Raw genomic sequence first — 16,595 nt, forward strand, 5'->3', positions numbered from 1 at the left:
TCGATCCTGTGAAAGCCTCTGATGAAGGAAGTCGTATCTTCCAGAAACGCGTCAGGCATAACGTTCGGGAGAGACTGGATTTGGAAACAGCAGGCAGCTGTCAGCTCATACTGGAAAATAAAGGTTTGCCGCCTTTCGCCTGTGTCAGAGTGCAACTCAATTTGCTGGCCAAACGGAGCGTGAATACTAGGCGGCTGCCCAAGTCGCCGAGTTGCACCACCCCAGGTAATTGTGGGGGCCATGCGACTAGGAAGTTGCCGAATCGCATCGTGGGACACCGGCTAGGGATGAGAGCTGGCACTGTTGGTTGGGGGCCCATCTAAGGGCGCGAACTGTTTTCTCCAGAAATAGTGCGTGAAATGACAGGACTCTGTATACCACAATGCTTTGCTGGTTAAGGAACCCACCCATCTGGGGGAGTGTAAAGTCACATTGGACTAAGAGGAACAGAGTCCTAAAGCACACATCAATCCTGTGAAAGCCTCTGATGAAGGAAGTCGTATCGTCCAGAATTGCGTCAGCATAACGTACGGGAGAGACTGGATTTGAAAACAGCAGGCAGCTGTCAGCTCATACTGGAAATAAAGGTTTGCCGCCTTTCGCCTGTGTCAGAGTGCAACTCAATTTGCTGGGCAAACGAGCGTGAATATATATATATATTTATATATATATATATACATATATATGTATATATATAAACAAGCCTGGTGAACAGGCGAAAGGCGTCCCAGCAGCCGACTTGTGCAATAAACTTTTGAAAAAAGCAGAACATCGCGTCGTCTTCCTGTGCCTGCGTGTAGAGGAGTGTTTTATATATATATATATATATATATATATATATATATATATATATATATATATATATATATATATATATATATATATATATATTCCTTTGAACCCTCTCGCCTCCTTGTCCCCTCCTGGCGAAAGTCACAGCTCAGCAAACAGGTAGGTTTTTTTGCAAATTAATATATTTTACACACCATGTGCAAAGTTCCGTGCAGTAATTGGACGGCCTACGCGTTTCGGCTACTCCTAGCCTTCCACTATATATATATACAGCAGTTGCTGTTGGTTTCCTTATTAAATCTTTGTGGAACCTCCCCTGTGTGTGCTACCTTCCTTTAGGAGTAATTCTCTTGGGATTTTGGAGCGTATATATATATATATATATATATGTTTAGCATGTATGTCTAGTTAGTTCATGTATAGGTTAAGCTGTCTTTGTTCCATCCCTGGATGTGCCTTATAGGGAAAGGTGGGGAAAGGTGGGTTGATGTATAATAGATATTGTTATGTGTATAGTCTTAGGTGAGCTAGTAATTTTAATGTAGGTTAATCTTAGCACAAGTTAGGTTAATGTATTTTAGGATAAGTCATTCTTATTAGTTTAGGTTAATAAGTGTGTATTTTTGAGCTGTCAATGATTGTTGATGTGTGGACATGTACTGTTGAATTTGTAGTTGACTGCAACTGATGCATCACCTGCACAATCAATTTGAATGTCTACAAATGTAATACGCCATCTTCAAGGGATAGGCTACCGTCAATCTGCAGTTTGAATGTGAGTGAACCAAGCTAATTGATATGTAGGGTACCAAAGTTCAGTTTCAAGATTGTTTTGGAGTGGTCTGATGAGTTAGTATCCATATGATACTATTTTGCAAGTACAGATATACACATGATGCACTGTAGGCATTGTGCTCACACATCATTGGTTACATGCTGTAGGTATGTTGTTAAGATACTTTGGGGCATCTTTGATAACACAGGTCCCCACAACAACTTCCCTTTCACTGAGGGGTACAGGGGGTATGTGCTTTCTATGATGTACTTACTAGTCATCCTAACACCTCTGTACAAGTTTTAACACAGCCTTGTACATTGGAGACAACACTACAAAATATTGTGCATACAAGCGAGGGCAAGGGGTAATGTGATGGGTGTTAGAGCATGGCAGTGCTAGGATTTGATCCAAAAACACACTCTGACTTATTCTGTCCTACACCATTCATCTTCTTAAAGCTATATTGCTTTATCATCATATGTAACATGTTGAGGGAACTGTCTTTACATGTCACATGGCATGATACCCACCTATTCAACCATTATCCACCACATTGACAATTAGTACATTTTCTAAGTATCCGTTGTTTGAAGGGAGAGTTTGATCCAGTTCTTGTGACTTGACACTGACTTGAGTACTGTTCCATGTCATGATCAACATCATGAGCATAGATTATTTTTATTGTGCTGAAACAGTGTTGTCTTTGAGATCTGAGCATTGGTGGAGTCAATCCTGTCCAGGTTTCGCAATTCCTATCAGGGACACAGAGTCAGCATATTCCCTTTTCCAAATGCCCTGTGATTTGTAGTGGTGTCTAAACTGAACATGCATTGTTGTTACATTCAAACATAAATGTTCACAGGCGTCACACATTTTAGTGTCATAAGTGCTTTTATTTACACGTGAATTCGCTGAGGTAGCAGACTGGTCCAGTTCTTTGTACAACATCCCCATTGTGTACAATCCCAGTGAAGGGCTAGACAGTCTCCTTGGGTGGGACATGTCCAGAGATATGTTTATGAAGAGGCAGAGTTCCGTCAGCAGGCTGACTGTAGTGTCATTGGGAAAAATTGCAAATTTGGTAGTCCACATTAAAGACCAAGCTGAGTGCAGCAGAATCATTTAGAGGACAGTGGAAGCTGATGTTCCAAGGCATGATGGGAAGCACAAGACCTGGCAGAAACTGTCCATCTGACACAGATGAATGCTACCACTGACTTTTCCATCTGAATGTTGATCCATCCACATCTTCCATCTCTGATGTGTCATGTGACTCCTGTGTGCCTGATGGTGGATTGGCAGGAGCACTGTTAGGCAATGACACATCTGGGGAGAAAGAGGTGGATGTTGAAGGCGCAGCAGCATTCATCTTTGCCAAAAGATGATGCATCTCTGAAGTGATGATAAGCTGCAGGCCTTTCAAGACTCCAGCAACTTATCTGTGGTAAGCAGCCATGGCAGCCTAGTGGGAAGCCTGCATCCGCTCCATGCTCCAACTCCTTGGTGACATTGCTGCAGGCACTTTGACTGGACAGCTGTCCTTGTCTCTGAGTAAGGACTACAGCCATGTCAGCCATGGAATGCTGGAGAGCATGGAGCAGACTGTGGGTGCCTCATATGGATTCAAGGTGGTCCCTAATGGGACTGAGGCACCCATGGACCCCCTCCATTTTGGCTGCTAGGCTGTCCAACCCCACCCGCCCCTGAATCGGCCATCTCAGGCTGGACTTCTACCGCACTATGTTGAAAGTTTAACAGTGGGTCCTCAAAGTCCTGGGAGACTGCTGTGGTGGTAGGTGCTGGCTTCTGTGTGTTTTGTGCTGCTGGTGGAGCAACCACAACACTGCTGGCTTTCCCTGATTCCTGAGTTGGGCTGCCAATTGAGTTGAGCATCTCTTGGAGGATGTCCTGGTCTATGGTTGAGAGGACTTCCTACTCTTCATCATTGAAGAGTGGGACAGGCTGCTGAACAGGAGGTGATGTATCTCCCTCTGCAATGTAAAGTGGAGATGCTGCTATATGTTTTAGCACACTTTGGTCAGACATTTTGACAAGCAGAGTGCATGACAATCCACTCCCTATTTTAAAAAGCTTCACCTATTACACGCAGGTTTGTAAATCATCGTACAACATCACTAATGCGACATTTGGGTTGAACATGGTTTCTGACAGTTTCCCTGTATGCCAACTGTGAGGAGCCCGTTTCTTCACACATACTGCACCTATTATATCCTCTGTTCGGTAGTGACAATGGTGCTGGTTGTATCACCTTATTGACAATGCAGATTTGATCTGATTCATGTATCTTTACACTGCATTGTGATTCAGTCACCCCTACACAGTCAAGTTTACATGTTGTTTTTTTAGCTAGGTTTAAAGGTGTAGATTAGACTGCATTCAACCTTGATTTTGCCACAGCCACATAATTGTTAGTGTGACATTAGGAGGGCAACCATGCACTTGAGGTCAGGGATGCTGTAATGTACCCCATGACAAGACAAGTAGATGTGATTCATTTGCCATACTCTCACAAGTGTATGTATTTGAAGATGTCCAAATTACATTGGCACATGCCAGTCAAATTGAAGTATGCTGATATACAGGGAGGGACACTTTCTTGTTTATTGTCCCTTATTCACTCCACCCAGTCACCCTGGCACTTTGGTGCATTGTCAATGGTGAAATGTTGCAAGCCGGTGGACATATGACTTTGAGTTAGGCTTATGAAACTTGTGCATTTTTGCACTGCAGACGTTTTTCTTGCCTCACAGGGGGCATAGTTACAATGAAGTGACAAAGTGAGGCATTCTCCTTACAGGATTAACACCGCTCTCCTCCACTTCAGTAACATAGGCCTACACCATTGTTACAAGATTATGGTGCAGCCCTACGTTTCACCCTGCGCTGTTGCTTAACTTATCAGCGTAGCACCAACACAGGCACCTTTGCAACATAGTGCAAGGGTGTCTGGATTCAGGGGAAGATTGTTTTGCAGGGAAGGACCCCTTTCTGCACATGTACAATCTTTTACTCGACTCAGAAACCCTTGAACAATGGTGCATGTGTGCCTGCATTGGTGGTATCCTGCTAACTTTTTCCACAGAGCAGGGTGGTTCATAGGGCAGCATCAAATTGCTGTCAATGAGATAAAGCCCTTTGTTGCCAATTTGGCTGAGTGTGGTGTTGAGCTAAGGAGAATAATGCAACACTCTGCTACCTCTCTGGTCATATGCCCCTTTACTTGTTCATGCATCCCATCGTTTTAAGACTCATGAATGGTAATTTTTCTATATTTTTGAATATTTATATGTGCTGAATTACAAGTCACTGACACCATCCTTATGTTTCTTTATATGTATTCAACAGTTAATGTGAAATATGTATATAACCCCAGGTACCTATGTATCTGAAATTTGATCTGCACACAGTGTGGGCGTGCTGTGAGGAATATTTAGTTGGACAGGAGCAACATTAGGCCCCACCCCCACTCCTTCCAATCCCTGCTTCTTACTTACCCTGTTGCTGATGTAGTTAGTCATGTTCATCACTATCCTATCCCTGGATTCCAACCACTGACTCCTCGCAGATGACTGTAGACACCTGATTAGCATGCGTTTTCAGGCTGCTAACTGGCTAGCTGTCACTTTTTTCAAGTTTGCGGCAAAATTTTTATCACTGTGACGTTGGTCTTAATGTCAACATTTCCCACCGCAATACAATACTATTGCCATGTAGCGATGTATTGTGAATAAGTTGGTACCATGGTGTTTTTTTTCGGCGGTATGTGGCGGTAAGATAATTGCTGCTTACTAACATGAGCATTAGTTAGCAGCAATTCTTGTACATATACCCCCAAATCTCTCTACTTCTGCAGCAATCTCACCTACTTGTTGCTACCTCACCTCTGTCACTCCACTTTTGTCTTTAACCTCTACAGCTCATCTTTCTTTCTACCATTCACCTCTCTTGCTCTGCCTCTGGTTTGCTACTGTCTTTCTAGACCTCATTTCTCTGTGTGTGCCTCTTTTGACTTATTTCACTACCTCTCTTTTCAAGCTGCCTCTATCTGTATCAAGGTAGCTCTAACTCTCCTCTCTTTCTACCTTATCTCTCTCTTTATCATGCTCCTCTTTGCACCCAACCTCTCCTTATATTTACATGTTCCTTATCCCATTCTGTCATCACCCCCTACTTAACTGTCAAGCCCTACATATCTCCCCACCTTTGTTTCTCAACCTATCTCCTCTTCGCTCTACCTCTCATTAGGTTTATTTCCAACTAACCCACCTTTCTCTCCGCCTTATGTCTCCCCTACCTTGCCTACAGCGCTACCTCCTGTCTTCTTCTACTTCCCCTCTCTTGCTATGCCCTTCCACTACCTCTGTGTGTTCCTCCTGCCTCCCCCTCATCTTTCTCTTACTCTGCAGTGCTGTGAGTCACTCTCTTGCCAAAAAAGTATGCAGACAGAAAGTGGAGAGGAGGGTATGTGCAGGAAATATTGTTTTGCAGAATTGTATAGGATTTACAGGTTGGGCTGATGACATTTCCAGAGCGTTGCTCCGATTTTCATTGTTGCAACAAGAACACTGGTTGTGAAGGGGGATATGTTTGCTATTGAGAGGGGTTAGTAACTATGTACACATGTTGTAAGTTATACACGAGTACCCTAAACCATCACCAAGTCACTGTTACCAATTATTTCATACAGTGGGAGGGAGCACGCTTAGTAGAGAACGAATTCAACAGAAAATGTTGTTGCAAGTCATGACATTGAGATCCAAGTACAAAGCCAAACAACTTTCTCAAGTCTTGTTCAGGCTTCCTGTTGGTACTGGTTGCATGGCGGGCAAGAGACAGACTGATTTCAGGATCTTTTTGGTGCCGCAGTTTCTGAAGTTTAAAGCATACTGCAATGTTGTTAGGTATCATGAACGCTTCAATTAGCTGAAAATAGAAAATAAATACAAAGTTTCTCAGAACTTGTACCCAATGTCTTTCCTCTGCTCCAAAAAACCTTCAAATTGTGGCACCTTCTTAAAAGCAATAGAGCATGTGTTGAACCCACGTTGTATGCCTGAATGTGTCCTTTTGTTGGACGACACATACTTTGCACATGCCATATAGAGGTATTTTAATACACTAACTTTACAAAGCAATGAAGGATATAGATGGACTTTACCGCAATCGACACTTTGGTGTCGAGATTTGCGCAAATCAAGACGTTGGAGTGCGATTTTGACCAGATACGATTACTGGGACGTGTTTTTACTACCCACATTCTCCAACAGGCTACTAAAGCTCATTAAAAATGTCCTCATGGTGGAGGGGGCGGGGGGTCTGCTTTTGTAACTACACCATTCCTTAAGCATATTTTTCATGTCCACATGGCTCACAATAATTTCAGCATGGTCACAGCAGTAATGAGGCACTAAGTGACTTTGTAAACCCACTTACAAAAAGTGGCAGGTTCGTTTTGGAGGGGGAAGAGTCAGAGGGAAGGGTTTATAAAGGCTTGTTTTGGGAGATCGGAATAGTAAAAGAGGTATGAGATGATGCAAGGAGGGGAGAGTCTAGAAAGGGTTATTTTGGGGATCATATTAGTGGTATGGGATTGGGATGAATGATAGAGTGCAGGGAGAGGATATATTGATAGAGGTATAGGGTGAGTAATAGGGTAGTGCACTCATTGTTGCATTCATCCATTCAAAATATCACATATACCATGTAATCCATTAATGAAAATGCACTGAGTGCATAAATGATGAGTTATTGTGTAAAAAGGTGGAAGAATCCATTCATACATCTCGTTCTTAAGCTCACCCATTCACCCATTTATAGTACCGCACCTGCAAACTCACCAATCAATGGTAAGGCACGTTCAGTTGTAAGCCAGATCTGTTGGGTTGTACAATGCTTGCTTAAATAAGACAAGGTAAAGTAAACACTAATTTCACATAAATGTAGAGAATGGTAGCATAAAGAAGGAGGCAGATATAAGGTGGATTTACCCCCGGGAACATCCTTTTCGACGCGGATTTTACCCCACAGTACTTTTACAACGCATCCGTTACAACGCAAATCATAACCAGGACTTGCGCTGGAGGACGCTAGAGGATAAAGAATAGTATATTTATTATTCCAACACCTTCCCTAGTATCCACGGGGACTGGTGTTAGAATAGTAAATTTTACTATTCACTATCAGCGCCCCCCAACGTAAGTCGTTGTAACGACTTGCGTTGTTAAAGACGTGTTGTAAAAGCACGCGTTGTGACGGTACGCGTTGTACCTTCATACATCCATTTACTCCAGCATGAGTCAATTACCGGTATTGGTCACTAAGGGAAAAGTAATATTGGTCAAGAACATGGCTTCGCTGTGCCCTACGTGTCCCGCGCCACTTCAGAAGAAGGGGGATCAATGACGAGGCTTTGTCGAAAAATAACTAGCACTGTTGGCATCCTGTCAGCCTGGTCCTCATAGACATGAAACGCTGAGTGAAAAAAATGACTGCTTTAAAATCATAATCGCTTGGTAAACACGCTCTGTTACGTTTCCTTACAACTCCTCCTTTTTTATTTACATCAAATTCAAATATATATATTTTTGCTACTTTTATTTAGACAAGAAAGAAGAAGAAAAAACACCTCCTGACTTGTTTCCCTGCTGAGAGGAGTAGCACATCTCAACTACGCACATTTTACAGAATATCAACCCGTTAACAGGTGAGGTGCTTTCAGTCGAGTGTAATACTACATCAGCCATCTCCAGGGGGCGCCCTTTCCCCGCGTAGATCGTGGGTAGCGCTTCTTACGCACACTCCCCGGGCCCCAGTCCCTCCCTTGAGTGATGCCTGCACAGAAGCTGTCTAAAAGGCTGGGAGGCAGAGTGACTCTTTCTTTCGCAGCACTGTTGATGACAGGCAGAGAGGAGCACCAGAGGGAGCGGCGCCAATGTTCACCTCCAGTCCAGTGCTCTCTCCCCCGGTACAGCCTCTCTGGGAGCCGCTGGCTGGCCCAGCCTTGGGCGGAGCTCCCGTGACAACATCTTCTCGAGTCTCCTCCGGGACCCGCCACCTGTTCCACTCCGAGTCGGGACTCTGGGCAACATGAACGAGACGCTGCTGCTGCTGAACGGAACGACGCCCAGCGTGCGCCCCGGGAACGGCAGCTCGACGCTGGAGCAGGTGCTGCGGGGCTGCTGCACCCAAGCCTCCCTGGTGACCGGGGACGGCTTCGAGGCGCCCGCCCAGCCCGACGAGCGCAGCCTGTACATCATGCGCGTGGTGCAGATCGCGGTCATGTGCGTCCTCTCGCTCACCGTGGTCTTCGGCATCTTCTTCCTGGGCTGCAACCTCCTCATCAAGTCCGAGGGGATGATAAACTTTCTGGTGAAGGACCGGCGGCCGTCCAAGGAGGTGGAGGCGGTTGTGGTCGGTCCCTACTGAGCGGCCCGGGGTCTGGAGGAGGAGACCCGAGGATGGAGACCTGCTGCAGGCTCTTGTGCGGTGCGCTGTGCACCTGCGGCCGGCAGTGCCTTTGGACAGGCTGGCGAGAGAGAGCGCCGGAGTCAGGGAGCTTTACTGAACAAGTGGAGAGAAAAAACTTTCGGTGTGGACTATGGACAGGCCTCGCTCTATCAATATCACAGAACATTTTTGTGGCGGAGCAGGAAGGTGACTTCGACGGAAGAGCGCAACCCTGTGAGGTACTTCGGGCAGTGAGGTGACTGGCCATAAATACCACAAACCAAAATGCGCCCCTCTTCACACCAGACTATATTGTAAATTACAACATTTTCACCTTCACGCCGTCTTTACCTGCTGCTGACCAGTTGTGAGAGAAAAAAAAGTCCAATCTTTGAGTGTCACGTGTAAATTACCGTCTGATGTTCTGGGATGTGTACTTGTTTTTTAAGTCGTGAACATATTTGACAAACTGTCCCTTCCACGTTATGGAGAGGTGCGTACTGGGTGTGGTGTCATTGTTGGATGTTTGCTTCCTGGTCGGGGGTGGGGGGTGACCCTTCACTCGTGGCTTCTCCGCCTGCCTCACCTCAGTCCCCCTGTGGTTTGCACCCTGTCCTCCCTCGGGGGCGCTGCTGCTTGAGCCGAGCCCTCCCCACACCTGTTTACTACTGCCAAGGTTTACAAAAAGAAAGTTCTCAGGCAGACAGGAATATATGTTTTTATGATGACACACTCTTTAATAAACACATCTGGTGGACTGTTGGGCAGCTCGTGTTTCTAATTTGTGCTTTTACTCGGCTGACGTTTACTGTCTCGTCTCTAGGTTAGGAAAAGCATCTCAGTGGTAGCATCAAGGAAAGAGATTTTCCGAAAATAAACTGTTATAATTTACGCAATCAAGCACGGGGAGGCTCGTGCTCTGGTAACGAGGCACGTCTGATCAGGTTTTCTTTTCATGTTGGAAAAACCCAGTTTCACTGAAGTAAAAAAAAAAATACGCCAACAATAATTTAATATTAAGCATTGCATACGGCGAGGTAACATCCGAGTCCCTCGTTGCATTGAATACACCAGCGCACGGCTACGTTCCTATCAGGCTCGCCTTGTGTAATCGGAGTGACAAGTTAGGTACATTGGGTCTCGACGCCCGGGGGCCGCAGAGGTAAATAAATGAATCCTGACGTTTGAGTTAAGGAAACTGTTTCAACTCCATTGGCTAATGTAACTGCCTCATGCAACCTGTAATACGTACGTGCTATACGCCCCTACTGTGCACGGGGCTTACAGTAACCGGGGTGCAAATTAAACCTTAAAAAAAGCTGAAATCAGGCAGATCCCATAGCTATGCTGTGCCTTGGGCTACACAACGGTAAGATAGCTCCATAAAATACCCTTAAGAAACAATAAACATAACAGACAATGTAATCAGATGTAACCAATTACCATATCGTATTTGAGGTATTCTTTACAAGGGCGCTTACATGACCATTCTCTCCCGCAGTCCAATTACAGGTAAGTGTGAAAGGAATGGAGAATGACAGTTGTTTTCCCCACATTACTCACGGCGGATAACCTCGGTGACACATTTCCAATCGCTTGTAAGGGTATTAGCGTGGTTAGAGCAGCGCTCTGCACGTGCAGCTGATCACTTTGTGTCGACCTGCAATCAGCTAACCTGTTAGTCTACTTTTCTGAAGCGAACACAGCCTGCTAAATGAACTTAAAAAGATTGAAATGCTATACTGCCAGCCAGGAGAGCATATTATCCCATCTGTATTCCATTTTTTTCCTGTGACGCTTGCGGTTTTGTTTTTCTAATTATAAACAGTCATATAACACATACACGCGCTCAGGAGTCACGACGGATGTGAGACAGAGATACCTGTGAAAGTACAGAGCACCACATGGCCTTGTCTCCTGTAGCACCCAACGCCCCCCATTTTCTGTTTTTATTTGGTCCATTCCGGGCAAGGCACACTCACATGTCACTTGTTCGATCAACGCACGTGTCGCTGGTTCAATAACGTTATCTCCAGCCATAGCCTATACGACATGCATGACCAATTATTTAGCAGGAGGAGGCCTGCCTTTATGCGCCTCGGCTTGAAGTGTACAAATGGGTCACACCCGCTGATATTTATCACGCTAAAATCGTAAGCTTTCTTTCTGATAAATATACAAATGAAAGGTTCATTACTGGAGTGGAATGCCCCGAACACTCTTGTTAATTTTCTCACACCCCTCTGCCCCTCTCTCTGCCTATCTTATAAAAAAAACTGTCCACGGAGTCATTACTTCCGTGCCCCGACTTGATTAACTCAGGGTCACGTGTCGTTTCTTCTTTTGCGTGATGTAACCAGATATAGTTATTCTTCACAGGTGTTTCGTTTTACTCGAACTCCTTTTCCACACCTCTTTGTCGCAGCTGCATTCTGTTAAATATTGGTTTTTGATATATTTTTCTGAGATGTATACAATCTATGCAGGATAAAATAGAATCTATCAGACATTATTTCTACAAAGCACATATTATTTATACATACAGAGTAATCATCCCATTTCCAGCCCGTCCTTTGGAAAATGTATATTAATTTTCAAGTTGGCTATCGGGGCCCTGGCTAATGGGGGGTAATATAACTGGAATGCCCTTCTTTTTGAACGAGATTTGTGTACATAGGTTTCTTCTTCAATGGGTAGTATGATTTTAATATTTCCACTTCATGCGACCTGTAGCAAACAAACTCATCCTGTTTTTATATTCTTTGTAAGCTTTTAACATTGTGACTATGTAGCATTCATCCAATCCCTTACATGCACTTTCAGCTTGGTAAAATGTAGCATAGAGCAGACCAATTACTTCACGTGGAGCAGTTACAATTTTCATTGAATGCATTTTCCAAATTCTTATTTTAGGCATTCCCTATGGCACACGTTCTGCAAAATAATAATAATAATAATACAAATACGCAATTATGTGTTATATAGTGCTTCGTAACATATTTCTCAGTCTGTAAGTACCATAACAAAGTGTTCATGCTAGTAATTTTACCACCCCAGGAGGATTCCACTTCAGTTTGCAGGTGCACCACTCATGAGACCCAACATTTTACTTAAGAAATCTTTTGTAATAAATTCCATTACTTTAAGTTTACACTTCTCAGGTCTCCCCATGTTTCCCTTCTGCGGGTGCATTTCCTAGCTTGTGGCACTTTCATGCAGAGAACAGGCACACGTGCCTCCAGACAAGTTACAGAGGAGGCCCGGATGAAGAGGGCGTTAGCACCTTCTTTATGCACACCTGGAATACTTCTGTTTTACACAAAGAACTGAGGGTTCGTGTGCATCCCTTCTTGTAATGCCATTGTGCAGGTGCACTTCTGATGTCCATATTAATTCACCACTAATTCTTTAGGCTTCCTGAATAGCGTGCGTCAACACCCCATCAGGGATAACCAGCGATATAGAAATACAAACCTTTTTCCTCCTCTATCCTTCTGCTATCATTCCAAATCCAAATAACTGACTAACCTATCCACTACTTAAAATGTACTTGCCTGTTTCACTATACTAATTCAACACTAATCCTCTATGGGTCCCGGAGTAGCGTGCTACTCGCCAAAAAAGCGCTTTGACGCCTCGTCCAGGGTAGTAAGCGCTATATAAATGTAATTACAATACAATACAATACAACAGGGTCATTCTCTCATTTGAATGGGGGCATGAGGATGAGTTGGGCGCAACTAGTGAACGGAGATGGGGTGGCCACTTTTCTTCATTCGCCTGTGCAACTTTACCACCGTGGGCGTGCTGACAAAGAGGCTCTTGTGTGGTGCACTTACTATGCAAGAAGGGTTGCACAGTTAGTGTGCCCAATCAGGGTACTTTAGAGGAGGGATCACAGATGACCCATCGAATGCCCCAAACGAACCCCTCAATTGAGGGGCGTCCCTGCCCCCCATCCAGCGTACGCCTTAAGGCATGATTTACCTGCAGTGAGTGACAGAACCGTCTCTCCCCTTTCACTGCATGTAATGGAGGTGGCACTTGTACTGGGAAGTGAAAATACCTTTTGTAATCGGGTGCACAGTCCAGGTCTCTGCCAGACGCACCCAAAAATGAGGGCAAACACCTGCAAATGATGAGACAGCTCATGCTACTTTTTAAAAGAAATGTGCCACAGAATCTCTTGATGCACACTAAAACTCTCACCATATGGATCGATTTGACATTTACTGTAAATGCTATGGTTAAGCATAAATGATCCTTTACCCCCACTCTGTCATGCATGCCTGCCCCCCACCCCACCCCATTTTAAAGGATCCCTTTCCCACCTTCGAAACACACAACTGTTGTTTCAGTTTAACTCAGCAGTGAATGCAGCTCTTTAAACTCTTGCTGCAGTTAGATGATTGTGTCGAGCCTTGTCCAGTAAGGCAGTTATTTGTAAGTAGTTTTAGATGGCTTTGGTCGCTTGGGTCATTAATTTCTCTATCCACTTTGTGTTAAAAAAAGCCACATATAAGATGAGCAATGGTGGCCAAAGTACAGCCACCTAATCTCTCAGTTTCTTAACACATCTAACAGCTGCAGGGGGTCGGTTACATCCCGGGTGATCCATTGCCAGGACACCCTTGTCCACAGCAATAGCATTTAATCTTAATGCTACTGCTCACCCACCCGACTTTCAGCTCCACACTGTTCTTAATTTGTAATACAATAAGTACCAGGACCCAAAGGTATTTCATGGGAGGCCACTGCAGCCTGCACCTTCCCCTGCCCCTACTGCCAACAGCAGCGCCACTGTTACCCGCTAGTCATCACATTCCAACAGCGTGTCAAATTGGACTGTTCTATGCCACCCGAAGCTTCAAGTTGGGCCTGGATGAGGTATTAATATTTACATTTCAATGGACATTGATTTTTTAAAATTATTCTGCTGCTGAGCTTACAAATAGGCAGCAGCTCTTGCCTTGCTGCTTTGCATTGCATTGCGTGAACTTTTAGTAAATCTGCCCCAATATGTTTTAGGATAGAACAACAATTGGCAGCTCAGTAACATCAGGCACATAGATACAAGTGCTCAGGTTAGTAGTTTCTCAGAAATGTAGTTGTTGAGGATATCTAAATCTAAATATCACAGTCAACTAGTTTTAGAGCAGTTTATGGTAGGTGCAGAATTGCATGTTGTGGACTGTCAAAAATAAGTGCAGGTGCCAAGCTCTGGCAGACACCACCACAATTTAAGCAATGGCTTAACATCTCCATACAGGTGTATGCTAGCAGGCACCCTTGTAGATGCCTTTTACACCAGACGGGGGATGGTTGAATGTTGGGTCCTCTTACCAGAAAAGAGTGCACACTAGGGTTACTAAGTTGAAGCACCTCACCCGACGACTGCGTGTTGACGAACAGTGGATCCGTGTTGGATACTACGTCGGACCATTGCCTGGTTTTGTAGTTCTTAACACTTCCGTAAGCAGAAGCACTTGATTCCCAGGTCCTCAAACATGCCAATACACCTCTGTTGGGGGTAACATGGCAGAAACATGTTGACCTCCTTTTTCACACAAGGATAAAGGATTAATTGATTCCTGTTGTGTCCCTTTTTTTAAATTCTGACCCAGGTGTGCACTAATAAAGTTACTCACACACTCTGTTGTCCTTTTTAACAAACATCACTTGCACGCACTGCTTACCTCACCACGTATTAGCTCACCATAATAAATTACCATCTCTCTGAAAGACATCTGCTGAGCTACTCCTTCACAGTGAGGGGGTTGTAGCCCATACTGTGATCAGCTGTCACAGTGCAACGACATTCCTGATGATGAAACCTCTGGTGGGAGAGGGAAATCATCCTTAAAAAGAAATACTTCCTTTAGGTATGTATTTTCCTCTGTGTTCCCCTTTTTCATTTTTCTATTCTCTTGCTCTAACACCCAGGTGTTTATTTTGTGAAAGATATTGGTAAGTTGGGAGTTAACACCTGCAGATCTTTAAATCTCCCTGGCCCTCTTATTGTGACTTCAACCTTGTAGATGCCACCATTCTTGGAAGCCCCGAAAATCGTCAATGATGAAGAAAAGGGGCAATGCTAATCAAATTGAGGTCGGGCAGCCATCTTTGACTGGGTCAGGGAAAGATACACCATTTAAAGTGCCTTTCTGAATTGAAGATAAGTGGCAGAGCAGAGTAATGCAGCAGAACCGGTATGCATATTGTAAAGTATGACATCGCTGTGCTGTTTGGCCAGATAGACGGCTTGTCTTTACTCACCTTCAGCAGCTTCTTGCAGACAAATCAAAGTAAACTTGCAATTCTGCAACTACTATTTACTGCTCTAACATGGTTCACTGTGATATTTACACTTAGAAGCATGAAGGCTTTAATCAGCGCCGCGTTCCTCCTGCTCTGCAGCCTGTCCCTGGGTGAGGGGCTGGAGTGCAAGCAGTGCGACTATCCGTGTCTGATCACCACCACTGCCACCTGTGGCCTCCTCCAGACGTGTGACACCCGCACAGCCACTGACATAAAGATGAAGGCCAAGGGGTGCCTGGATCTCACCAAGTGTCTTACTCAAGAGACAAACACTGTTCTGGGACTGGAATACACAGTCACCCATTCCTGCTGTGTCGGTGAACTGTGCAACTCTGGCACTGCTGTCAAACTCTCCATGCTGGCTGGACTCGCTGCCCTCCTGCCGCTAGTGTTGCTAAAGCTCCTCAGAATGATTATGATGCCTTCTTGGCACTTTGAGAGGAGACTAGGGCAGGGCTGGTTCGGGAGGATAGCTAATCCATCTGGTGCCTTGAACGTGAACTACACTTAGCTTGTTTGTGACCTGAAATGTTTCGACTGTTAACAGTTACATCCCCCCCCCCCCCGATTATCTGTAGTTCATCTAATGGATCTTTTCAGGAAGAGACCATCCTGACCTTTAAACGTGCCCTCAGAACCAGGACATGCCGGATGAAGGCAGCAGAGGGCGAGGTGCCCACCCTGCTCCGGTCACTCATTGAATCAGAGCAGGGTCAGCTGTCCTTTGAAGCAGCAATCTGTACCCGTCACTGCTGTCCAGTGATCTCTGCTCCTCTTCCTACCCTGATTGGTGCCCCAGCACCCTCCTGCACTTGCTTGACTGCAGTGCCTTGCTTTGAGTTGCACATGTACTAATGCTAATGTTTGCAGCTCATGTGGTGCTTAACATGCAGTCAAACAACTACTTGCTTTTTCCAAAATCTTTTTTAGAATAAAGACTTTATATCCCTTAAAAAAAGAAAAAAAAAGAAATCCTCAACTAATAAAGTTCAGAGAAGCTACTATCCTGAGTACTTACACAATGTGTCTGATACTATCAAGCTGCCAATTGATGCTTCTATATTAAAACTCATTGGGGCAGATTTACTAAATATTCATGCAAAGCAACACAACACAGCACAATGTATGCAGCAAGGAAAGTTGCTGTGCTGCATTGTGTGAATGGGAGAAAGCCTAATAGTGCCATGTTTACAAAGATATGGTGCTGATCAGCTCTCCCCCTGTGCTGATACAAATTGCT

General features: G+C 44.6%; 2 protein-coding genes across 2 annotated transcripts; both read left to right on the plus strand.

Moving 5' to 3' along the window:
• The first annotated feature begins 8,457 nt into the window (after window positions 1–8,457).
• On the plus strand, window positions 8,458–9,799 carry LOC147731581 (protein reprimo-like). The gene has a single exon (XM_086958769.1). The coding sequence runs from the start codon at window positions 8,678–8,680 to the stop codon at window positions 9,014–9,016; it is 339 nt and encodes a 112-aa protein (XP_086814895.1). The 5' UTR covers window positions 8,458–8,677; the 3' UTR covers window positions 9,017–9,799.
• A 5,613-nt stretch (window positions 9,800–15,412) lies between these two features.
• Window positions 15,413–16,252, plus strand: LOC147731582 (uncharacterized). The gene has a single exon (XM_086958771.1). The coding sequence runs from the start codon at window positions 15,414–15,416 to the stop codon at window positions 15,864–15,866; it is 453 nt and encodes a 150-aa protein (XP_086814897.1). The 5' UTR covers window position 15,413; the 3' UTR covers window positions 15,867–16,252.
• The last annotated feature ends 343 nt before the right edge of the window (window positions 16,253–16,595 follow it).

Source organism: Lissotriton vulgaris, chromosome 2_1, assembly GCF_964263255.1.
Source record: "Lissotriton vulgaris chromosome 2_1, aLisVul1.2, whole genome shotgun sequence".
Classification (NCBI taxonomy): Eukaryota; Metazoa; Chordata; class Amphibia; order Caudata; family Salamandridae; genus Lissotriton; species Lissotriton vulgaris.

What these genes read in the sequence shown, in the direction of transcription:
- LOC147731581 (XM_086958769.1), top strand. Translation starts at nt 8,678, where the DNA reads ATGAACGAGACGCTGCTGCTGCTGAACGGAACGACGCCCAGCGTGCGC.
- LOC147731582 (XM_086958771.1), top strand. Translation starts at nt 15,414, where the DNA reads ATGAAGGCTTTAATCAGCGCCGCGTTCCTCCTGCTCTGCAGCCTGTCC.